Here is a 25655-nt window from a genome sequence, read left to right on the forward strand (position 1 = left end):
AAGTGTCTGGGGAGCAATGGGATTTAATGACCTTCCATCACTCTCAGGAAAAATTAGACAGAGGGGAAACACAGCTGCCTCCATTCTCTACAAGACTCCATCAGTCCTACCCAGAATGACCAATGAGAAGGGACAGGGGCTATTGTAGTTCAACAAAGTACCAAAGGCACTATGGGCAAGTTGGCAACCCCAGCTAGAATGTCAGACTACAGCCAGGGAGACTCAGGTTAAAATCCTCATTCTGTCATTAAGCTCAGTGGGTAACCTTAAACTAGTTACCATTTCCAATACGATTTAAATTACCAATAATAGGGTTAGTGTGAGGAGAAAGTTGGAAAGGAAATCATACAAAGCACCCTGAGCTCCTTCAAGAAAGTGTGGGGGGCAGGGTTATAAATGAAATTTCCTTCCTAGTTTCAGGCAAAGCTTCCTATACTTCTGGTTTCACCTTGTCAGCAGTACAGGAACAGAGTCTGTAGACTTTAAAAATGGGGGCAAATAGGTTCCTGCAAACTGGATCAGGATTATTCATGTAATCTATGGTGGCCAGATGCATCTCAAGAAGGGGGCTGTGTACTAACAGCACTTTTATGTATGGACAGTTCAGATGCAAGAACTGTCTATGAAAGTTTCTTGACAAGATATTGCTGCTGGTCTAACGTGGGAGAGGAACTGTTAACCTCTGCATTCTGTACACTAACTGGCACCAAGAGAATAAATGAGACAAAAGCTGAAAGATCTGGCTGGTTACCTCTAATTGGTGTATGAAATTGAGCTCTCCAAATTGAGGCATCTCCCTGGCCCAGCAGCTTTTGAATATCCACATCCAATTGTCTGCCAACATACCACTGATCATCTGCAACAAGGATTGTCAGTCCATTTATCTCTCAAGTGGTTGAGTAACAGCTATTACTTGACAATGGTCAAATATTCTGCGAATGTCTGTACAAGATGGATCTTTCGTGTTTTATTTTGTTGTCATTTGTTAGGAAGGGCAGAAATCAGGACAGTGTTGCCCCTCACCTTCCAGCAGTGAGGAAGGGCTTCTCCTGCTGGCCACTTGCTAGAAATGAATGCATTTCCAAGGAATAACACAGACACCAGTGGAAAATACCTAGGTGCAACCTTCGCCAACCTGGTGCCTTCTATTTGTTGCCGAATGTCATAATTCTGAATTTCCATAATCTGGAGAAGAGGTCATAGACTCAAAGGACATCTCTCCCTGGGAGGAGGATGCACCCTCTGAACCTCAGCCTTTGATACCCCTTCCTTCTTAGAAGTTCCAGTTCCTGAGGAATACCAGCATCTCTCCAACCTAAAGAATTTGAAATCAGACTCAGAGGGCTCAGAGACCATGGTAGAACCATGGCTTATCCAGTGCCGCTGTAGTCCATGGCTCTAAAAGATAAGAGGCTCCACTCATCAGAGGTGACAGCAGTTGTGCTCAAGGGAAGTTGAAGGTCTATTTATGGGTCAGGCAGAATTTGCGGGCTGCTGGAGCAATATTCAAGTCTGCTTCATCTCACCAGCAGCTGAGGAAACTCTTGGAGCTATCCAGGGTGCTAATTATCTTGCTTATTTGCTTGCCTTTTGGACTTTGTCCTCTTGCTTATCTGCACTTACACTCTGCTGTGTTTGACCTTGCCTTGCTGGAACCTGAACTATGCTTGGCCTGATTCTGCTTCTTAGATTTGGAACTGGTGCTGGTGGTATTTGAACTGGTGTCTCTGGATTGTGTGTAAGCACTGTCCTGTGGCAGGGACCACTGCCTGGGACAGAACCCTGGGCTTCCACTTCCATCATCATTGATCACTGCCAATGCTGTCTGGAGCTGATGGTAGTTACAATGCAAAATACCTGGAGGGCACCAGGTGAAGCAAGGCTGTCCTAGTGGGGAAAGTAATGGATTAGGAGCCGAGAGAGCCAAGTTCAAATCTTCACACAGCCACAAAGCTTCTAAGGGCCAGTTACTCCATGGGCCTATTGTGAGGATTAAAAGGGGGACAGGGAACTAGCTTGAGTTATGGGGAGTAGTGGAGAGATGGTGCTGTAAAATATGCAATAAAATAAAAATGAGCAATTCATTACAATTAGTGGATTACAGTGAACTAATATTTAATAAGAGTAGACCCAATGAAATGACTGGATGTGATTAACTTAGGTCTATTAATTTCAACTCTGAGTAAAAGTTAGTTGGATACAATCCAATGTAATTGTTTCACAACAGCTCTCTCATTTGTTATGATTAGCATAGATATCAAACAAAACTTTGTTGTGCCCATAACACTAATGCATTAAAAATAGTTGATTGGTCAATTAGCTATATCTTTTTTCCTTTGGGGGGGGAGCAGTCAAATGATTAGCCCTTTCTCTGTGATGGAAACCACACCTGTTGTAGAGGACTCTGAGTCATGATCTGGGGCAAAGAACACACTCAAGACACGTGGGAATCCTGTTGAAGACCATGAAGCTTCACCATTGCTCCAAGAAAACAGAGGAGGATGAGCCCTGGAGCACCCCTACCATTCACCTGTGGAGGTATATTGCTGGAGAAGCTGGGGACAAATAATCTTTCAGGGAAACTTGATTCACTATTTCTGATAATCTCATCATGAACACCAGGAAGTTGCTGAGAAAGCTCAGTGGTCCACAGTGCGTATTGCCCATAAGGCCCCCATGCGGGGGCCCCATGCGGACCCTATTCACACACCACTGACACCCCCTTCAATTCCTAAGCACCTTAACCCCAGCACTGAACCCCGCCCCCATGTTTAGCTTCTCTATTCCCTAAGCAGCAGATGGGATCACTTGACCCTTGGCCCTAACATACCCACCAATTAAGTTTCTATGTCCCTCACAGCAGCACTAATTGCCAACACTGACTGACCCTTCCTCCTTATTAATTAAACTATTCATTCTGTAATACCATTATAACTCAGGAAGGAGATTGGGAGAAGACACTGCAGGTAACAGTAACCAGGTTTAGGTGTAGATATCTGTATCTACCCAAAGACAGGTCCTAGGGAATTCAGTTTCTGTGAATTCTGAACTGTATCTCTCAGACATCGTCATGCAGATTAAAAATAATAATGGCAGATCAATAGGAACATGGGATGGAGCAGACTTATCGAGTGAACACGTGCAAAAAAATGGCATGCACCAAAAACAAACTATTTGCCCATTCCTGTATCTATATTAATGGTCTCATGACAATAGTAACCATGTGAACCAAATGTCCCATTTGAATTTGTGTCTTTCCATTTGCAGGCTAGCAGGCTCACATAAAATATATGCACTACCTTAAACAGCAGCAGAGTATCTTTGCCCAATCCAGCAATATGCCCAGAGTAACAGATCATCAACAGTAAAAGAGTGCTAAAACAATTCTGTTAGTCAACGGGATTTTCCCAATTACACATTAAACACCATCAGATCAGGCTGCTGCAGTAGCAGCACATGGTATGAGTATAGATATGGGTTTCACATTACCATGCAGTGTTTATCGTAAGCCAAGTTCACTGAATTACATAAATGTGTTGAATTTCAATTCTTTTTTAAAAAAGAAAAGAAAAGGAGGTTGCATAAATAGAAGGTATAGCTAGAGTGGTAACCTCATTTAATTGCTTCTTTTAAAAAAACAAAACCAAAGCCATCCACTGAACTAGCTTCCTTCCTAACACCACATCAGACAGCACCGCAAAGCACCAGGTAATAATTACCCGTTTCCCATATTACAGCAACTGGGACTGTTGGAAAACCTTGACAACCCGTAACAATCATTCTCCACCATCTCCAAACAACACAGCAGCAACATTTACCAAAGGAATGAGGCTTGCCACAGAGCAGCAGCTCACACTGTGCGAGAACAAACAGTGATCGGAAAGAAAGAAAAACACGCAAGGCAGATTTTGTTTTTCTCGTTACACTCATCATATCAATTCAGAGAAAGGTGTCCATTTTTAACAAGGACATTAAACCCTAAGAGACAGGCAGCCAAGCCTGCTTCATTCAACCCCACCAGGGTCGTTCCTTGCAATTCTAACACAGCAGTAAGTTCATTTTTTCAGAAAATAGAGAGTTTATTTTTACATGTATAGCCAACCTTTCACATGGCTCTCGGGTGATTTTCCATACAGTCACTGACCAGAGCTAGACCTGCTTGTCTTTGGGAAGGCTGCTACGTCATGTACCTTCAGATCACATTCTAAGGCCTTCTTCCTCCACCTCCACCTCTTTTACTATGTGCTCATGTCTGGCTTGCAGGCTTACCTCGAGCATCTTGCTATCCACTGTGAGAACAGGATGCTGGACTAACCGGACCTGTGGCCTGATCCAGCAGGGTTGGTCTAGTGTGCACTGGTACTTTGGTCCTGACTTCTGACTTGCCCCACAGCTTCTGTTTCTTGTCTCACCTTTGACTACCATCAATGGCCCAACCCTGACCCCATCCTAGGTACTGCAGTCACCTTCTTATGATTAGTCTATATGTGGAGGGGAAGACAGCAACCATTCATTCTAGTCCCACACCTGATTGTCATGTGCTCCTTTGGCCCAGCCCCAACACCCACATGCTCAGTGTACTGTATGGGCACAGCCTCTCCTGCTGACTGGCTTCTCCATGATGTGCCAAGTCCATATGTATACAACAGATACATTTTGCCTGAAGTGTGGATGATGGCAGCAGCATGTTTGTGGTGTTGGGGGATGATGATCAGCAACTGTGCTCCTGCTACCCCTCCACACATAGATTAAATGTGTGGAGGCAGCCACATGAATAAGTCTGACAGTGAGAGAATACCACAAATGAGTTGGATCACAGATGTGGGCTGTTAGGTGGATTTGTAGTTGGTTGACTGGCCAAACCCAAACAGTGCTCACCAATAGTCCCTTGTCATCCTGGAACAAAGTGATGTGGGGTTCTGTCCCAGGCTTAGTGCTGTTCAACATCTTTATATGTGGGCAAATGAATTGAGGGGTTGCTAATCAAATTTTCAGATGACACCAAACTGGATGGGGTAGTGAATACCGCAGAAGATAGAATCACGATAACCTTAACAGATTGGAGAACTAGGCAAGAATTAACAAAATGAATTTGAATAGGCTGAGGAACACCTGTCTTGACAGCTGTACACGTGTAAAGGATTTAGGGGTCTTAGTAGACCACAAGCTTAACATGAGTCAACAGTGTGATGCAGCAGCAATGGGGGGGGGGAGCTAATGTTGTATGCTGCACAACAGAAGTATAGTGTCGAGCTCAAGAGAAGTAATAGTACTGCTCTATTCAGCCTTGATCAAGCCCCACCTGGAGTACTGTATCCAATTCTGGGCACCACAGTTTGAGAAGGATATTGACAAGCTGGAACATGTGCAAAGGAGGGCAACGAAGATGATGGCAGCTTGGGACACTGAGCCTTATGAGGAATGGTTGAGGGAGTTGGGTATTTTTATAAACTTCTGCCATGTCATCTCTTACTTGCCTTTTCTTTATATAAAAACACTGAACACTGCAACCTTGAGAGTTTCTCCACACACACCCCACACCTCCCCAAAATCCATGTTAGAGGGACAGGAGAACCTGTGGAACAGTATGCAGGGGGAGGAAGGGAGATCAGTCCCCCTGGAAGCAGAAATGCTTGCACTGATGGAACAATTGTGTCAGCTCAACGTTAAATTCCATCCAAAATGTGACCCAACATGCCGCTGTCCTTTGACTTTTGTATTTCACTGAATTTTCCTGTGTATTTCGCCAAGCAAAAACTAGGGAAACGCTCACATATGTTAGTGAAAACAGCATACAAAATTGGATTATATATGGGGAAATTGCTTGCAGAAGTGTCCGTAGAATCATACAATTGTAGAGTTGGAAGGGACCCCGCGAGTCGTCTAGTGTCTTCAGACATCTAGATGTCTTCATCTGAAAAGGTCCTTTTCAGAACCTTTTCCAACTCTAAAATATCCTTTTTGAGGTGAGGTGACCAGAACTATACACAGTATTCCAACTGTGGTGTCACCATAGAGTTGTATAAAGGTATGATACTAGCAGTTTTATTTTCAATTCCTTTCCTAATGATCCTTAGCACCTGCCTTTTTCACAACTGCCTAAAGGGGAAGGCAAAGGCACATATATCTTGAGGACATCTAAAATTAAAGTGCATGTGACTCCAATCTTGTGTGAGCTGCACCAGCTCAGCATACAGGCTAGAAAGAGTTGATCTTAACATTTCTGGGGATTTTTGTGGGAGGTGGGTATAAGATGTATATTGGATAAGCCTTAGTTTTTTCAGCATGTCTTTGATTAATTTGATTCTTCCCTTCAGATTTTCAACCTGATGTATTGTAGTGCTTGTGGTTATGGTAAATCTGTGGGTTGTTGTTGCTGTTGTTGCATTTTGTGGTATCTTATTTCTGTGAGGTTTTTTATTGATTTTTACTAGCGAGCCAATCTGGTGTTTGTCATCATATAAGGGGGAAGGGGAGCACTTATGAAATAAATAAAATATTTGTCCCAGTCTTTTGCTGTCTCAAGTGAAGAATTACACTCGTTGCTTTCAAGAAAAATCACATCTTCTGAGTTTCAAATAAGTGTTTGGAAAACTATGACTATATTTAAGATACTTAAATACAGCCAGAACTTTGTGAAACAGTAATTTACAGGGAGATTGAAGTAGACTTTGCCTTTTTCCCACCCGAAAACAGCATCTCAAGAAACCATATAAAAAATCCAACACTCATAAAAATTTGCTTTTGCACAAAAGTGTCTTAAGAAGTGCCAAGTCACTTCCTTGATAATATGAGTTTGTAGAGAGGAAGATTTTGCATGCCAATCATAGAATCATAGAGTTGCAGGGTCTGCAAGGCTCATCTAGTCCAACCACCTGCAATGCAGAAAACTTTTTGCCCAATGTGGAGCTCAAACCCACCAACCTTAAGATTAAGAGTCTCATGTTCTACCGACTGAGCCATAGCTGTCATGTCAGAAGCACCACCTATGTTAGTGCAATAGAATACATTGGCCAAAAACCTGGTGTGGGTGGGAGGAAGAGACCTATCCAGCTTAATGTATGTGCTGCTACTCATGCTGCCTCAAGCAAGGGAAGCACTTTGCACCTGCACCCAACAATTTGGAAGGTGCAGGTGCAAAGGCACTTACAGACACTGTCTGTTAGGTGCCACAGTCCTCTGTAATCAAATGGAAAGGGGGCTAAGTGGAAAGAGCTTTGTATGTAGAGGGTGCCAGGTAGGGCTGACAAAGATGCTGTTTAGGACCTTGGAGAGCTACTGCCAGCCAGTGCAGACAATATTGAACAAGAGGAGTCAATGATCCAAACTGGAATTTGACAGTTCCCTGTGTTCACCAACCGCAACCGTACATGACCAAGGGACAGAGAGTGAGGTGAGCAAGAAAAAGAGGAAAGCAGTCAGAAGTTCCTCCTAGATAACTTGCCTCCCACAATTCTCTCCCTCAATGCATCCCTCTTCCTTCTCCCATACCTCTGATGGAACCGCTATCCATGGGAAACGGAGGAGGAGATAATGAGGGAACCAGTGGTGCTGTTGCTAGGCAATATCCTCACATGCTGTCTTAACTGTTTCGAGCCAGGCACAGCCAGTACAAAGCAAGGACACATGAACGCTTCTGACAGCAAAGACCCAAGGATGCACCAGCAACCATAAAACACTCTAGTCACATGAATGGCAAAACAGCAGAGACACAAACACATCTGGTTCTTACTTATGATGTTACACTGCTCACACAAGTAGACTGCTCTCATAACTAGGGTTTTGCTTGTGTATGCATGCACATATAAGCATGCTCATATTTTGTCAGAAACGAACGGTTGGAGTAAATAAATATAGCACACTGTGTCATTAGGCTCTCCCTATCCACCCGGTATAGGGGACGACAGAGGATGAGATGGTTGGATAGTGTTCTCGAAGCTACCAGCATGAGTTTGACCAAACTGCGGGAGGCAGTGGAAGACAGAAGTGCCTGGTGTGCTCTGGTCCATGGGGTCACGAAGAGTCGGACACGACTAAACGACTAAACAACAACATCCACCCGGTTCAAGATTGGTTCACACATGGGTGTTATTTATTTGTTACAGTTTTACCACACCCTTCTCTGCCACAGCTTAGGGTTGCATACTACAAACCAAATCACTCCAATCAAAATCCTTAAATGTCATAATATAAAACTAATATTAAAAACAGTAAGAATGTGCCATGCTGTATACAGTAGAAATAAATAATGGGCAATCATTCCCAATCACCATTCCCCAGACACTTGAGTATGTTTTTAACTGTTGACAGAAAGATGACAATGTGGGGAACAGCTGCAACTCGAGGGGAGGGAGTTCTGCACTCCAGGTGTCACCACAAAGAAGGCCCTGCCATTCAAATGGGTCATACCTGTTGATGTGACAACAAGCAGGCTCAGCAGCAATTCTAAATGCCAGAGACAGTAAATGGACAAGGAGCTCCTGCAGATTTCAATCGCCCATCCCTCTCCAACCTGATGCCCTCCAGTTCTTTCTGACTCCAACTGGGGCTGATGGGAGTTGGAGTCCAAAACATCTGGACAGTTACAGGCTGGTGGATGCCCATCAAGTGACAGCCCATCAAGTGGTGTTGTCCTGCATGGAGGGAGGCTAAAACTGGATGCTTTACAATATGTGTGCGCTTGCATTTAAGTCAGTTATATTAAGTGTCTCTTTTACAAATAACACTCACCTGCTTGAAAGTGATTTCAATTGCAGAGCCTGACACCTGTACTCACCATCTCTTAAAACAGAATCCACAGCACCAACTTAAAACCTGCTTTCTTATGTAATAAGAAGAGCCATAAGAGAACCGTATCTGACTTTTGAGGTCAAGGACACTACAGGTCACATGTTATTGTGGCAGGTTATGAATATTTATGACTCCATCAACTAAAATGCATGGAGATTTATTTTTCATTGCAGAGAAGAAAACACTGTTCTATCCAGGAGCAATCAGTCCATGCTTCTGGAAAGCTATGAGAAGAAAAGGCTTAAGGGTTAGGCTATTTAAACCACACTGGAATTTAATCCCGCAGATGCTTGTTTTTATTTATTGCATTTGGAATAATAATAATAATTTTATTATTTATACCCCACCCATCTGGCTGGGTTTCCCCAGCCACTCTGGGCAGCTCCCAACAGAACACTAAACATTAAAAACTTTCTTCAGGCTTTCTCCAAGTAAGAGAGAGCCAGTGTGGTGTAGTGGTTAAGAGCAGTAGACTCGTAATCTGGTGAACCGGGTTCGCGTCCCCGCTCCTCCACATGCAGCTGCTGGGTGACCTTGGGCTAGTCACACTTCTCTGAAGTCTCTCAGCCCCACTCACCTCACAGAGTGTTTGTTGTGGGGGAGAAAGGGAAAGGAGAATGTTAGCCACTTTGAGACTCCTTCGGGTAGTGATAAAGCGGGATATCAAATCCAAACTCCTCCTCCTCCTCCTCCTCCTCCTCCTCCTCCTCCTAATCTTCTTCTTCTTCTTCTTCTTCTTCTTCTTCTTCTTCTTCTTCTTCCTCCTCCTCCTCCTCCTCCTCCTCCTCCTCCTCCTCCAAGTAATTAAGGACAGGATACATGGGATTCTACTAGCACCCCCTGCCTAACTTTAGCACCACAGCAATCCTGCATGGTAGGCAGGCTGAAAGAAAAGGTTTGGACCAATGCCATTTGTCACTAAGCAGAATCTGGACCCGGGGCTACCCCCATTTCTATTTCAACACTCTGTTATGGCTTCAAAGATGTGCTTGCAGGAGTCTTACAAAGTTACACAGAGATTTACAGAGTGAACTCCAGCTTTTGAAGGGTCTTTCGGCAAGTCACCCTCCATGGGCCCTTCTCTCTCAGTGAGTCCACCTCCTCCTTGCAGCATGTCTAGGAGACTCTTGTCAGTTGGCACCCAGGTGGGCTCTGTAGATGCTTGACCATGCTGACTTGAACTTCAGCTTTGGATGCATCTCAAGAGTTATTCAATCAGATCTTCCATGGCAAGCAAGCATCTCTGAAAGGAAGCTTGCCCAACATTATCTTCCCAATAATGTGTAACTATCAATGAATATTAAGTGTGTATAAAACTGCACTTTGTTTACGTATTTCAATGGTGCAGAAACTCCTCAATAGACCCATTAGGCTCCTCAATAGCTCCAATTTGGTTTATGACATCACAACATATGTGATGGCAGGTAAGGACATGGCTGGAAAAGATCAGTCGTAAGTCTCTAGAGTGTATTCCTAATTGTTCCTTGCCAAGCAGGACTCATTGACTGACCACTTGAGATTGGCTGCACCAGGGTTTCTAATGGATAACTCCCCAATGCAGCACATGGACCTTGCACTCAGCATTGATCAGCACTGAGAGTGAGGCCCATTAGAACAATGTCAGGCATTTGCAGGCGGGTGGCCCTACCAGCCTGTTAAATGTGTCCCATGGGATAGATGAGGTAAGCGTTCAGCACACAGGCTGGAGCCAGTTCCCCACTCCTGACAAAGCCCACCAGGCTTAGCCTGTGCTCCACACAAATTCAACATGCACCCTTGAACATCACTTAGAATTTACTGTTGTTGCACTGGGATTCCATGGCAAATAAGCAGGGGTAATTCAGCACACAAATCACAATGGAAATGACTCCCTGAAGACAGAGAGTCCAAAAGCCATAGCACTCTTCTACATGGCCAGTGCTAGTCAAGTATTTACAAGGATATTGGGGGGGGGGGGGAGAGAGAATCATGTTTTATCTAGTCAACAAAGACAGAAGAGACAACAACACAGCAGGAAGCCAGTTTGGTATTTTAAAATCTAAACTCTGTGGGTGGGTGGGTGAAAAGAGAACTGCTGAACCTCCTCAGGAAATCCCATTGCTTGTTCCCTCATCAGGAGCTGAGAATTTCCACCAAAAATCAAGTCCTAATATCCACATTCTGTAGGAGTTGCTCACACTGCTATTCCTTTGAACGAAAAGTCCTGAACTTCTTAAGTTGTTCACCGCTTAAGCAGAGATGTCACTGAAGATCCACAGTCACCACACCTGGGATGTACATACAAACTTCCAAACTGAATCGAGCTCAGGAGCAACCGCTTTTTCCTGTTGCTAGGAGAAGTCAGATGTTCAGAAGACCAATTGGCTGGCCTTTGTGGGAAAGACAAAACTGCCCCCCCCCCCGGAATTGTGCAGACCACAATCATGAAAACCCTTCCAAACTCCCTCTGCTCCATCAAGAGCAATGTTTCAAGTCTTTTAAGAAATGTGCTGGCTTCAAATAATATCAATGATCACACCAAATAAATGTTTGAAATAGAAACATGTCCAGCACCTAGGAGGAGCTAAAAATAGCCAAGAGACTTATGGAGGTGAGCGTAAATGCCTGCACTATCATCTGAGCCAAGCATAGAAGAGTGAGAGCAGGAGGGAAAATGGAAAAACGCACACTTGCTCCTGGAGGAAGGTATATTTGTATGTATGCAATCTTACTGACCACAAGATGACCAGGTTTTCTGGTACTGGTTACAACTGTTTTTCACTATAGGAAACAGTCTTTGCACATGCTGTGAACTTCTTTAGATCCAAGACTGAGAGTTCTCACATTTGCTCAAAAGCCTCTAACTCATTCCACTTTGTGACCCCAGCCCCCTAAACCTCTGTTTGTGGGTGCTGGCTATGAAAGCTGTAAGAAATCAGCCCAAGACCATAATTCATCCACCAATGAATCCAGCACAATCTTCTGTGTCTTTAACATGACTTCAGCTGGTAAAGATTTTCTCAGGAAACAACTGAAGTAATAGGAATCTTCCCCCCCCCCCCCAGAACTGCCCTTGAACTGACAGTTTTTAAAGGCGCACAAGCTATGTTCAGTCAAGAGTAGCAGCCTAGGCTTTAATTTCAGCCAAGGAACCCTCTTCTCCCTGCCTGGATATAAATGGCTGATTTAAGCAAAGGTGTGACAAAGGGTCTTGCAGAGGGCAGGGGAGGCATTACTATCATGTTTTCTAGAAAGCCTTTTAAGAGACACGGCAATTCAACAGATGCTCTGTGCTGTGATGCATGAAACAATGGCTTGGCTGGCATTATCACACACCTAAGACTTTGTACAAATCTTTAAATACAGATACTTTTCATTTAGTGCTGGGTATGGAGTTGCAAAGGGACGCGGGTGGCGCTGTGGGTTAAACCACAGAGCCTAGGACTTGCTAATCAGAAGGTCAGCGGTTCGAATCCCTGCAACAGGGTGAGCTCCCGTTGCTCGGTCCCTGCTCCTGCCAACCTAGCAGTTCGAAAACACCTCAAAGTGCAAGTAGATAAATAGGTATCGCTCTAGCAGGAAGGTAAATGGCATTTCTTTGTGCTGCTCTGGTTCACCAGAAGTGGCTTAGTCATGCTGGCCACATGACCCAGAAGCTGTACGCCGGCTCCCTCGGCCAATAAAGCGAGATGAGCGCCGCAACCCCAGAGTCGGTCATGACTGGACCTAATGGTCAGGGATCCCTTTACCTTTATGGAGTTGCAAAACTTCCTCAAGAGAGGACATCCATTTTTGGATCAATTTTGGCACAACATTTAGAAAAAGGTATTCTTTTCCTGTACTGTCTTATGCGACACAAAATAAGACTGTGAAAAATCACTTTCCTTCAAGGTTCTCCAGTATAGGGAATAAAACCCAACAAAACCCCAACAACAACACCTTAAGAGCTAAGAAATATAACACATGAGATTTGCATAGCCCTGACCTTTCATTTGCACAGCTCCACCCAGAGCTCCATTACTTTTCAGACTGGAGTGTGACTGCAGGACAGGCTGGAAGAACTGGCTTCCATTTATATTTTATTCTTCTCTGAAACCACCACGCCTTTGAAGATCCAATTTCTCACCCACTTATCATTCCTTCTAACTGCAAACTCAGGTGGTGAGTGTCAACAGAATGTGAACCCAAAACAGAGTAACTCCGGAACAAGAAGCACCAGCATACTCAGGGGGACTTCAAGGTCTGCTGAAGTAAAGGTCTGTTTAAGTCTACAAACAAACCACAACAAACTAACAAAAAACCAATCTACAGAATGCTGAGCATCAGATGGGAAAGAAAAGAAGTGGAGGGTGGAATGCCTTGATTGAACTCTTTGCAGTCTAGCACAGCCATCCCCAAACTGCAGCCCTCCAGATGTTTTGGCCTACAACTCCCATGATCCCTAGCTAACAGGACCAGGTCAGGGATGGTGGGAATTGTAGTCCAAAACATCTGGAGGGCTGAAGGTTGGGGGATGCCTGGTCTAGCAGGTATAGCAAATGTGGCATTCTCAATATGTTTGTGGACTTCAATTCCCATCAGCTCCAGCTGGAAAGCCAATAGCCATGATTGATGAGAGACGTAGTCTAACAACCTCTGGAAGGCACCACATTGGCTCTCTCTATTTCAATTACAGTGCTACCTCGGGTTACAGACACTTCAGGTTACAGACTCCGCTAACCCAGAAATAGTACCTCGGGTTAAGAACTTTGCTTCAGAATGAGAACAGAAATCGTGCAGCAGCAGCATGGCAGCAGTGGGAGGCCCCATTAGCTAAAGTGGTACCTCAGGTTAAGAACAGTTTCAGGTTAAGAACAGACCTCCAGAACGAATTAAGTCCTTAATGTGAGGTACCACTGTATCTTGAAAGAGCATGGCTGAACAGAAACCCTGAATATGAGCCCTCCTGTGCTTAAGAGATAGATTGTCAAAACTTGTCATGATTTATCAATCATTACGGTTGCACCCCACTTTTCCTCCGAGTTCAGTGTGATGTACGTGGCTCTCCTGCCTCCCCTATTTTATCTTTCACAGCAACTCTGTGAGGTAGACTAGAAAGTGACCAGCTCAAGGTCACTCAGAGAATTTCATGGCTGAGAACTATACAACACTGGCTCTTTTAATTAGCCATTTAATCAATTGTTTTAATTAATTGATAAATAATGGCTGAGGAGGAGCCCCATCAAATGTCAGGCTCCTTTAGAGCGTCTAAACCAATGATTGTAAGAAAGAGCTCGATGCAAGACAGGGGGAGAGAAGAGAAGAGGGGGAAATCATCCTGGCAAATTGCTTAGTGATACTCTCAACAGTGAATCAACCTGACAGTGAACATGAATGACCGAGATCCCATGGCAGAGTGCCTGGATCATATTCCATGCACCCATTTTGATATGTGTCTCCTTCTGACAGAACCTCCCAGACAACTGGAAGACGGCAACACAAGGTTACCTCTCGCCTTCCTTCCTTCCCATCAGTGGCTCTGCAGAAAAAGCTCAGCAGGCAGACTGAACAATCCTGAGACCAGGGTGTCCCTTGACAAGGTTTGTACTGCTGAAACACCAGGATGTGTGAGCCTGACCACCAGAAGAATCAAATACCAAGGTATGCTGTTTGGACAGTGGCATTTGTCACTGCTATTGCTATTTCTGCTATTATTTAAAATATTAATAATCCAGCCTTTGTGGTACTAATGTGACAATGAATTCCCAAATCTGAGCTTGGGGGTGGGGTGGGGGGGAAGAGTCCCCTTATTTCAACACAGAGATATAAAATAAACTGTAGGGGCATGGTTTGGAAATTAAACTGTGTATATCTTCACTACAACTTTCTGTGGAACAGATTTATTTATCCCCAAACTCTCAGTGTTTACTTGCTGTGTACTGGGGTGGGGATTGGAAAGGCCAGGGAAGACTTTCCTCGACATTTCCCAAATCCCAATTTAGAACAGCAGGTTCCACCACAGCCCTTTTTGAGATGCTCTTGAGCTGCACTGTTTCTTAAACTAAAATGGTACCTGACACACACGGAATTAACCCAGGGCATAACACTGTTGTGATACCACAGGGTGTTGTAATAGATCGCTTCCTTAAAAGATTGAACTGCTTTGTGGAGGATAACCTATCCATTGCCATTGGCCATTGAAGCAAAGTTAAGCCTTCAAATGCAGAGGTAGAACACCTACATCTCATACTCTGGGCACAAATAATGAGAGAATGCTATCACCTTCACATCTTGCTTATAACCCCAAAGAGGCAAATGTATGCTACCTCTTAGAAACAAAATGCTGGACTAGAAAAGCTATTGAGGCAATTCTCATGCTTTTACAGTCTACCAAGAGGCAAGTTCAGATGGATCTGAACCTCAGTTGGCTTTCTTTCCCCTCTCAATCTTAGCATTCAGCAATTGGGACATCTGTATACTTCTTTTCCACTCCCAGATTCTAATCTTAGCACTGGAATTAATGGGAAGATCAGCCTGTCTAACCCCAGTCTAACAAGAGTAGGACACTGCACCCACAACCTTATCACAGATTAAGTGAACTAATTCAGAGTATAAGCAAGGAGTAGGAATAAAATAAAATCACAACACCAAAGGAACAGAAATGTTCATTAGTTCTAGCACAAGATGGTTCTAGTAAGTGAGCCTAGTCACATGCAGACCATATGAAACTGTCTCATACCTTCCCCATCACTCCAAATGTATTTATTTGGTTTCCAAAAGTATTTCTGTCTCTTTTACCAAGTCAGAACATTGGCCCATCCCAGTATGGTATACTGGTGGTAGCTTTGAAAGATTTCAGGAAAAAGTCTTTCACAGTGGTCAATCAGTCATGTTTTTCTTATCAGCCATTTTGAATATTCTTTTTTTAAAAAAATGAAGCAATAATAATTGATTGTAATCAGCTGAAACTTTTAACGGGAGATACCAAGGAACCTCTTACTTTCAAAGTAGCTGCTTTACCAACTGAACTATGGCCCATTTTTAAACACAGACACAAACAAACAAAAACCAGGGTCACCTATTAGGTCTTAGGGAATCTCTTTTCTATCCCAACATAAGAAGAATGGTTTTCCACCCACCATTTCCTCATAAGGAGACTATTTGGGGATGACCTCCACTGGGATGAACACTCATCCTTCCTAGCCTGGTCATTGTTTAGTCGTTTAGTTGTGTCCGACTCTTCGTGACCCCATGGACCAGAGCACGCCAGGCATTCCTGTCTTCCACTGCCTCCTGCAGTTCGGTAAATCTCATGCTGGTAGCTTTGAGAACACTGTCCAACCATCTCATCCTCTGTTGCCCCTTCTCCTTGTGCCCTCCATCTTTCCCAACATCAGGGTCTTTTCCAGGGAGTCTTCTCTTCTCATGAGGTGGCCAAAGTATTGGAGCCTCAGTTTCAGGATCTGTCCTTCCAGTGAGCACTCAGGGCTGATTTCCTGGTCATACCAGTCCCTAAATCCATCCAGGCCTGAGGGGGCCCTTGGCCAAAGGTGAAACACCTCCTAAGCTAATTTGGTGGCAGCAATAGCTTAGCGGCCATTTTAATATCTCACAGTGTCCTGGTAGCTGCGTGCTGATGCTGGAGTGCTCTGAAGTCTTAGAAACTGTGGTCAGCAATCAGGTTCCCTCAGCAAACAGTTTTGAGAATGGAGTCTTCACCAACCTGGTGCCCTACAGATGTTTGGGACAACTCTTATCAACTGTGTTGGCCGGGGTGGTGGGAGTTCTACTCCAAAACATCTGGAGGGCACATGGTTGGTGAAGCCTGGAATAAGAAACAGAAGGCCAGGGCTGCAACCCCACCCGATCCAAACAGCTGCTGCCAGATCCTATTGCCGCAAGCACCACAGCCTTTTTACTTTTTACTTTTCTTTTATTTCATCCACCTCTGGGTGGGCAGTGAGGAGATAATGGAGGTGCACTGACAGGGGCCTGCAGTAGCTGACCCCTACCCTTGAGAAAAGAGCAGGTGGCGGGAAGGAGAGCAAAAGGAACGGAAGATTCCAGATGAAAGGGGAAGCACATTTCATACCAGAATCTTCAAAGCCAAGATGGGTGACTTAAGAGCACCCGCTGATATAGTGGGAATGTAAGATGCCTGGTGGAATGGTGATAATCAATGCAATGCAGTTATCTCTGGATATAAAATCTCTACATAAAAGAGAGTAGGTCATGCCGGCAATCGTGTTGCCCTACATGTCAAAGAGGACACCGAGCACAATAAATCAGAAACCTGAGGAAGAAATCAGATCACAGAATCACTGCTGGTAGAAATACCAGGTTAAAAAAGGAAATATATTTACACTGACTATTTTCAAAAGGTACCTTGGCTATTTATATGAAGAAATAGTTCTTTCCTTTAGAGACAGAAGAAGCTGCATTCACTGTTGCAATGAAGTGGCTCAGTTAGGCCATTTTAGACCTTCAGTGGTCTAATGGCCTCCCTCTTTAGATGGTCATGTGCAATGCATTTGAGGAGGCTCATTCTGCTGATTGGGGACCCTGAACTTCTTCCCTTGAATCCTGCCCTGAGAAACAGAGGCACGTATTTCACTTTAAAGCAGACTTCATATTCCTCCACCACTTTTAACTTCCTCCCTCAAGAACATTACCTCTCTTCCTTATCTGTACGAGGCAGGGTATTAAGACTGGGCCTCGGGCCTTACCCCGCATTGAAGTAAATGTTAATACAGTGGTACCTCGGAGGTCGAACGGAATCCATTTTGGAAGTCCGTTCAACTTCCAAAATGTTCAGAAACCAAGGAAGCTCCTGCAGCCAATCGGAAGCTGTGTAAGCTGTGTTGGATGTTCGGGTTCCAAAGAACTTTCACAAACCAGAACACTCACTTCTGGGTTTGCGGCGTTTGGGAGCCAAAACGTTCGACTTGCAAGGGGTTTGGGAACCAAGGCATGATTGTACCAAGGTTTCCCACTTTCATTTGAAGCTGAAGATTAGACTTGATTACAGCCAACACCAACTCCAAGTCCAGCTTTTAAGGCCTCTAAGCATCATAAAATCTCTTGCAGTAGTTTGTTTATATCAGCGGTTCCCAGTTAGGGGTCTGGGGACCAGTGGGGGTCCCTGGCAGGGGATGGTGCCAGAGGGGTCCCCAGCACCATCCCCTGCCTGGGACTCACTTACCTTGTTAATTGCACAGTGAAAGCCTTCCACAGATCATCCTGCCACTGCTCATGAACAGTGCCTGCTTGCTGGCAGGGGGAAAACTTGTGAAAGAGTTGCTGGATGGCAAGTGAGCTGGGATTGGGAGTAAACCTATGGTGCAGTTTCTTAAGACTCGCTCTTGTGATTGGAGGGGTGGGGAAAGAGATTGCAAACAGCTCACATGCTTATAGTTAAAAAAAAAGTAACTGATTCCTTCCCCTTGCTCTCTACTTTTTAACTGAAAAGAACTTTAACTGCTTTCAACAACTATCAAGCTTTGAGCACTCTACCAGTACTTGTAGGTAGGGTTTTCATTGAATCTTGCCTCATGAGTTTGGGCTTCATGTTCCCAACAGGGGAAATAGCTAAGCGAATTGCCACAATGATTAGCACAACAGCTCACCCTCTGATGATTTAGTTTAGTGCTCGGGCTGGGTGACACTTTCGTTTCAACATCGTGATATATCAGCAGCTAAATGCTGGTATATGCTGATATATCATAATGACTGGAATTTATTTCGGCTGCTTCTTCCTCCCCTAGGGCAGGTCTTCCTTAGGGAAGGAAGAAGCAGCAGAAAAACATGGCCCAGCCCTACACAGTGAGCGAGTCCTGATGCCTCTCAAGGCTCACGTGTGAGTTGAGGAGCACTGGGGCTTTGCTGAACTGCTCAGCTGGGGGATGGAAGAGGCCTCAGAATTGTAGAGCTGGAAGGAACCCTGAGGATCATCTAGTCCAAAACCGTGTATTGCAGGAATATGCAGCTGACCCATATGGGGACTGAACCTGCAACCTTAGCATTATCAGCACAACACTCTAACCAACTGAGCAATCCAGGCTGGGTTATATTCTTATATTTATGGTATGTTTCTATTAGCCTTTCAGTTTGTTGGACAATCTAAATTTTGTTATGTCTTCTAATTGTTAGTGAAATATTTTGCATAAACTTCCTGATGTCGTGAGCCACTTTGAGCAGACTAATAATAATAATACGAACATTACAAAATTCCAGCTGTTTTCTACCCAGTTTTCAGCAATATTTTATCAAGCCCTGATGAAGCCATCACTTATGACTTCAAGGTGCAAGATCCCTCAGTTAGCAGAACCATATGTTTCTAAAGTTTTGCTAAGATATACCATCTTAGATTACAAGTAAGGAATAGCATGTCTGAATACTCTTTCATATAAAAAGACTTCTGCATATAGAACACTTGCAAGTTAGGGACACAGGAAGGTAAACAGTGTTTCCGTGCGCTGCTCTGGTTCGCCAGAAGCAGCTTAGTCATGCTGGCCACATGACCCGGAAGCTGTACGCCAGCTCCCTCAGCCAATAAAGCAAGATGAGCGCCGCAACCCCAGAGTTGGTCATGACTGGACCTAATGGTCAGGGGTCCCTTTACCGTTTACCTTGGTTTACAACCATAATCCATTCTGGAGGTCCGTTTGTAAACCAAAACAGGTTGTAACCCAAGGCGCGCTTTCGCCAATGGGGCCTCCAATTTTTTTGTTCATAATCCAAAAAAATGGGTTGTAATCCAAAAAAAGTTTACAAACCAGGACACGCACTTCAGGGTCTGATGTGTTTGCGAACCAAAACATATGCAAATCAGACTGTTTGCAAACCAAGGTACCACTGTATACTTAAAATCCTTTGCTTTTTAGGGACCACCCCACATTTTCTTCAGAAAACTGCTTTGCTCAGGTAACTACCATAGAGTTATCAAAATTTTCAAAAGTATGGGGTCTGTGGCTTAGCTTTTGAAAAATAGGGGGTCCTCAGTAATTAGCTAATTGGGAACCACTGGTTTATATAATCAGCTGATCAGAGAGGACACAATCATCATGGTCTAATCTTGTGCCATCAGAATGGATGTATTTTAAAATGCTCATAAATATTAATTGACCTCTTTTAATATGACAAAATCTGCATTGGTTAGCATATTGATCTATCTCCAAATCACATCTCTTATTTGCTTAAAATTGCTGCTCTAAACTGAGAGAGTGTGCCACATTTTGGCCAGATACAAGTAAATGAAAGGCGGTAAGCTTATCGAATGCCAAAAGATCAAGAAGTGAATTTTTTTAAAAAATATATTTTTAAAAAATTCAACAGCACAAAAACAGGTAACACAAAAGAAAAACAACAGAGAATCAAATGAAAACTACAATTAAACACACACAGGCACAGGCACAGGCACACACATACAAAGTACAAATTTGGCTGTTTCATTGTCATTCCCTTTGCACTTGATGTCCAGGCCAAATGCTTCACCACCACCCCATAGTTGGTCCTGCTTGCTTATATTCAATGTGCTGTTAAACTATCAAGCAGTTGTTAAAACTGAAACAACAGGACCTGCGATCAGGATCTCTGCAAATTCTGGTCTCATCACCAACTGTGTTGTGGCCAAATGATGATTTTAGACAACTGGTAAGAAAGATGACTACTACACCCCTAATTATTCAGGAGCTCTTTTCTTGACTCCTCCTTTCTACTTCAGATTTATCCCTGAATCATGTAAATAATTTGTTTCAATCATGCATGGATCTAAGATGTATCAGACTAGAGACACGTTTCCCCAATCAGTCAGCTCTCTCATATCCCTTATGCACAGATTGAAACCAGCATATTATTTGCATAATTTGATAAAAACAAAAACAAAATACCCATTTCAAAGCCACAACACATGACAACGGTCTGTATGGGAAAAGCAGAATTCATGAGTAACGGCTGAAAAGAATTATGATGAGACTAACAAAATACCCACCATCATTGTTTACTTGTATCTTGCTTTTCCATGGTAAACCACGCTCAAAGTGGCTCACAGCATCAGGAAGTTTATGTAAGATATTTCATTAACAATTAGAAGACATAACAAAATTTCAAATGGTCCTACAATCTGAAAGGCTAATAGAAACATGTAAGAATACAATCCAGCCTGGATAGCTCAGTTGGTTAGAGTGCAGTGCTGATAGTGCTAAAGCTGCAGGTTCAATCCCCGTATGGGACAGCTCATATTTCTGCAATTACACGGGGTTGGACTTGATGATCCTTAGGGTTCCTTCCAGCTCTGCAATTCTATGGTGGTATATTAGGCATTAGGGGCTTCTGGAAGAATTACATTAGGCAGGTTTTCCCTCACCCTTTCAACCAGGTCCTGGTCTGCAGGTTACCCAGAGTCACCTTGCTGGCCACTGTGAGAATAGGATGCTAGACTAGATGTGCCACTGGCCCAATACATCTTGGTTTGAGAAGTAAATCTTTCCGTATCTGCATATCCCAAAGTTCAGTTACTCCATTGCTCTGTAGCATGACCAAGTAGTAGAATCCAGCAAGTGACCTTTATAGAAACTAGTAACATTCCCACCACCCTGAAGGGATGAATGTATATGGTGGGAGAGCATGGCCCCATGCTTTTGAAGTCCACAAAGCCATATGCAACTCACCAGCCTTCCAGGTATCCTTGGGTTGAGAGAGGTAGCCTGGTGCAACGGACAGAATGTTTGGATAAGAACCATCAAGAGTTGGGTTCAAATCCATACTCAGGTATGAAATTCCCTGGGTGACTCTGGTTGAGTTGCTATACTCTCAGTCTAGCCTACTTCACAGGGTTGTTGTGATATCAGGATAAGTTAATAAATGCAGTTTCCTGTGGACTACAACCTGTCAGAAACAGTTCAGCAATGAAATATGTTATCATTGGAAGCAGTGGATTAATTTCCCCCTGTATTGATTTGCAAGTAAAGACACAAGTATATTAGGTATAGAATATCCTGTTTTAGAGCAGAGTATTAGGTTAAAATGACAAATTTCAACCCTAAAAAAACCTGTCCCTTCTTACAGCTTGTTACTGTATTTTTTCCCCTTAAATGCTTTATTCCAAAATATCTTTATGCAAAAGAAGCAAGCTATTTTGACAGACAATCCAAATCAGAAGTAATCTTACATAGAATAAGCTCTCTGTGCATCTCAGGATTTGGCTGTACTCATTATCACCTCCAGCCATCAACATCTGCAGAGAGAATTGGTGTATTTGCCCCTTTTTTTGTAATTCTCATTTACAAAACTCCAAAAGCAATTCAAAATATTGACAGGTTTCAATAATTAGAAGAAGGTTAACGAAACACTAGTAAGGTGGGTGGGTTTAGATACACAACTGAATTTATCTATTTAATACAGGCTACAACTACTTCCTGGTAGTTTTATTCACACAACTGTAGTGCCACACTTTGGGCACTCCTGGTCATTACTCTCTAATAAAGCACCTTTTTCCATGGAAAAAGAACCAGTGAGGTTCCAATTTTGCTCCATTATAGTGCCTAATCCTTTGAGTAACCAGCCAGCATCACACCGCAGCCTTGAAAAATGCCAACAGTTTGATGGCAACAGCAACATCTGTGCAACAAAGGAGCAAGGAAGCAAGCATGAAATAATCGCTGCATTCATTTATATATCTATTTAGGCAGTAATAACTTGTTCCCTTGGGGAAGGAATATCATTTTTCTTCCTAAGATCTAGATTAGGTATTTTTTTCTTTTTTAAAAAACCAGACAGGTGGATTCAATAGGTGTGGATTTAAGGAACCAACTGAAACTCACTGAAGTCCACGGAGACCACGGACTGAGGAGGTGGCAGGAGAGCATAAGGGAGAACCAAGAGATAGTAGTACAGACTGTACCTCTGGACACAATCCAAAGTATTGTTTGACTTCAAAGCAAGCATCCATTTATAAATAAATTAAAAAGGCACATGAATAGGCAAAATTGGGAACATCAAGTGATCACAGAAGTTAAAACTGGAATTAGCCAGGGCGAAAAAACAATGGAGATCAAGGGAGGAGAATAGTAGACCCATATGACAATCCATCGGCCATGGCTAACCAGTGTCCCACTTGTAGGATAAACCAGATCTGACTGCTTTCCTCCCTTTCGCCATCACAGACCCACAAAGGTTTTGCAAAGAAGAAAAGTGCCTGCAGCAAGTGAAAAGGAATATTCTACCCGTACCCAGTTAGTTGACTCTCTCCGCACCCCTTCCATCTCAACCCCCATCCATATACGACTTTCCAAAAGATGCTCTCAGACAAACAGTTAATTGTCAGCCAATGTCCTCTTGGAGAGACTCTCCCTATGGAAAGACCTCGGTGCTGAATTTCAATTACAACCACAAAGTTGACCAACCATATAAATCTATCCTACGCTGTTATTTTTTCTTTCTGCAGAAGTAATCCTCATTATGTTCAGTGGAGTTTACACCCTTGTAGGTATGTTTAGGATTGTGGCCCACCACTTTAAAAAGTAGGGGTGGGGGGAGAGAAGGGAGGAATACCTTCATGATTCTGGTAGGGAAGAGTGCCAAAAGCAGCCATCTATGAAGACATCCTCATTATTCCAGACAGTAACAGAAAATTTTAGGAAAGCCCTCTTAGGGAAGAAAACTGACCACCACTTCTTCCTTCCCTCAATCCCACTCCATCAAGAAATGAAACTTCAGCAATAGATTTCTTTGCTTGGTTTCTGCAGCAAGGGCACTTACAGGAGAAGCAGTCAGGGGCTAGGATGGAAAAGGGGGGCATTTGTGATATCAGACTTCTCTTTTACCTCTTCTGGTAGACTGGGTTATCAAAAATGCCAGGGCCAAAATAGGAAGGAGCCCATCCTTAACCCTTCTGTCCTTATAATGTGGGGAGAGGAGGTGTGATAGAACCACAAAGTGGTTCTATCATCATTCAAGAACTACAGGTTTACAGACACAACATTTGGCGAGGGATCATCAAGAGGGGTGGCGGGTGGAAAAAGCCATGAAACATGTTCAATTTCCCACCTTGATGGAGCTATCACCCTGCTTTGCAAGGGGGGGGGGTTGTAGGCTTATTTGACATTCTGAAAAGAGGAGTTGCCCATTTCCGTCCCATCTCACCCACCCGCCCACCCCCAAAAGCAATCTCCCTTGGAACAGCGTTGCTCTCACAACCAGATCCCTGCAAACTTTAACATCCTGCTGTAAAAACAACAACTGCAAAGCAGAGATCCTAGGAAGGCTTTCCTTAAGCACAGAGATTACCCCCCCCCCTCCGCCCCGACACACACAGCCGAAAAATGCATGAGAATTTAGGTGGCTCCATGGACTGGGGGGAACCCCCAGCCTCAGCCCAAAGTCACCCGCCACCCACACCTCGAAAGGTCTTCCCAAACTTAGCCACCCTCCTCTGGCCCCACTTACCGGCGGCTGATGTTGCCAAAACCCCCACCGAAAGCAGAAGAATCCGGCTCCAGTAGCTCACCTCCACCGTCATGAGAGCAAAAATCCCCAATTTCCCCCAATTCCGTTTAAAGCTGCAGTGGCATGCCGGCTTGTCCCAACCGAAAGAGGGTTGCATGTCAAAGAGGGGTTGGGGGGTTGATTTGCTTGGAGGAGGAGGGAAGACGGGGAGGAGGAGGAGGAGGAGGTGGAAGAGGAGGAAAGGGGGGGGAGGAGAAGAGAGAGCTGGGTGATTGGTTTGAAATTTTCGTCTTAACCCCCCCTTCCTTTGCTCAATGGGATAATTAGGATAGGAGGAAAGGGAGGCTTCTTTTAAAGGGGGGGTCAGGATGGCGCTTATTTAATCTTATATACATATATACATACATATATATTTGCTCATAAAGAAAAAAAAGATCCGAATGCACAGAGAGCTTTTTTTCTCTCTCCTCCCAGCTGCTGCAGCTGGGCTAAACCAACTCACACCGTAGCTTGGGGAGAGAAGTGGCTATCTCTTTCTCTCTCCCCCTTTTCCACCCTCCCTTCTCTTCTTCCTCGGTCTTTTTTTTTTTTTTTATGCCTACCTTGGATCAAGCTTTTCAGGATTAACAGCTGAAGCTCCCCAGGGAATTATTCTTTTAAGTTCCAGGTGATTAATCACCGCTACATCGCTGGGGATTTTGTTTTAATGGTCTCTTACCTTTAAAACAAACACTAAATACTGGGGGTTGGGAAGATTGAGGAGGGGGACTCAAGTCTGGATGGGCCGCTGAAAGGTTCGTTAACTTCCCAGCGCTTTCCGCATCGTGCGGGGAAGGAAAACCCTCCAATCCAGCTTGCATTAGCTTGATTTGATGAGAATAAAATTCCCTGCAAAATCTCTTCCTCATCACCACCTTTAAGAAGTAAGGGGGGCGCCGGGGAAGCGTGCCAGTTTCACGCCACCATTTCTTCCAGGGAGCAATCCACAGACCCTTGAGTTGAATTGACAAGGTTCAAGCCCTGCATTGATGGGAAGGTGGGGAGGCAATCGCCCCTTTCGCTCGGGAGGGCGAGGGCGAGATGTCTGCATTTGTAAACCATCTGTAGGATGTTGCTGGAGCTAGCGAGGAATTACAAGGTAATTCTCCCTTCCCCCCCCCCCCCCGCAACAAAGAATCGGAGCCTTCCCCCCCCCCCCTTTCGCAGGCGACTTTGCCTCTGTCTGCTCTTGGAAGGGCTTTGAGTGGGACGGAAAGGGGATTCAGAAATCTCGGCCATTACCCTGCCGAGTACTCCTTAAATGATGCTGGGCTCGGGTACTAGTGTCCTTTTGCAGAGAGGAGAACGGCTTGCTGGGGAAGGAGGAGGGGAGGTTCTCTCTCTCTCTCTCTCTCTCTCTCTCTCTCTCTCTCTCTCTCTCTCTCTCCCACCACCCTCAGATGGCGCACCTATGCAATACAAAA

The 25655-nt window shown here is 44.1% G+C and overlaps 1 protein-coding gene across 2 annotated transcripts in view; it reads right to left on the reverse strand.

Annotated features, from left to right (window-relative positions):
• The window catches only part of CSMD2 (CUB and Sushi multiple domains 2), a 477324-nt gene extending 452672 nt beyond the window's left edge, over positions 1–24652 (reverse strand). Inside the window, exon 1 of one of the 2 annotated variants that reach the window (XM_028738980.2) lies at positions 24193–24652. In XM_028738980.2, coding sequence (XP_028594813.2) covers positions 24193–24349 — 157 coding nt within the window. In that variant the 5' untranslated portion in view covers positions 24350–24652. The remainder of the gene's footprint in view (positions 1–24192) is intronic. The other variant, XM_028738982.2, reaches the window with a different exon arrangement.
• Positions 24653–25655: the final 1003 nt, after the last annotated feature.

This window comes from Podarcis muralis, chromosome 7 (genome assembly GCF_964188315.1).
Source record: "Podarcis muralis chromosome 7, rPodMur119.hap1.1, whole genome shotgun sequence".
In the NCBI taxonomy this organism is placed as follows: domain Eukaryota; kingdom Metazoa; phylum Chordata; class Lepidosauria; order Squamata; family Lacertidae; genus Podarcis; species Podarcis muralis.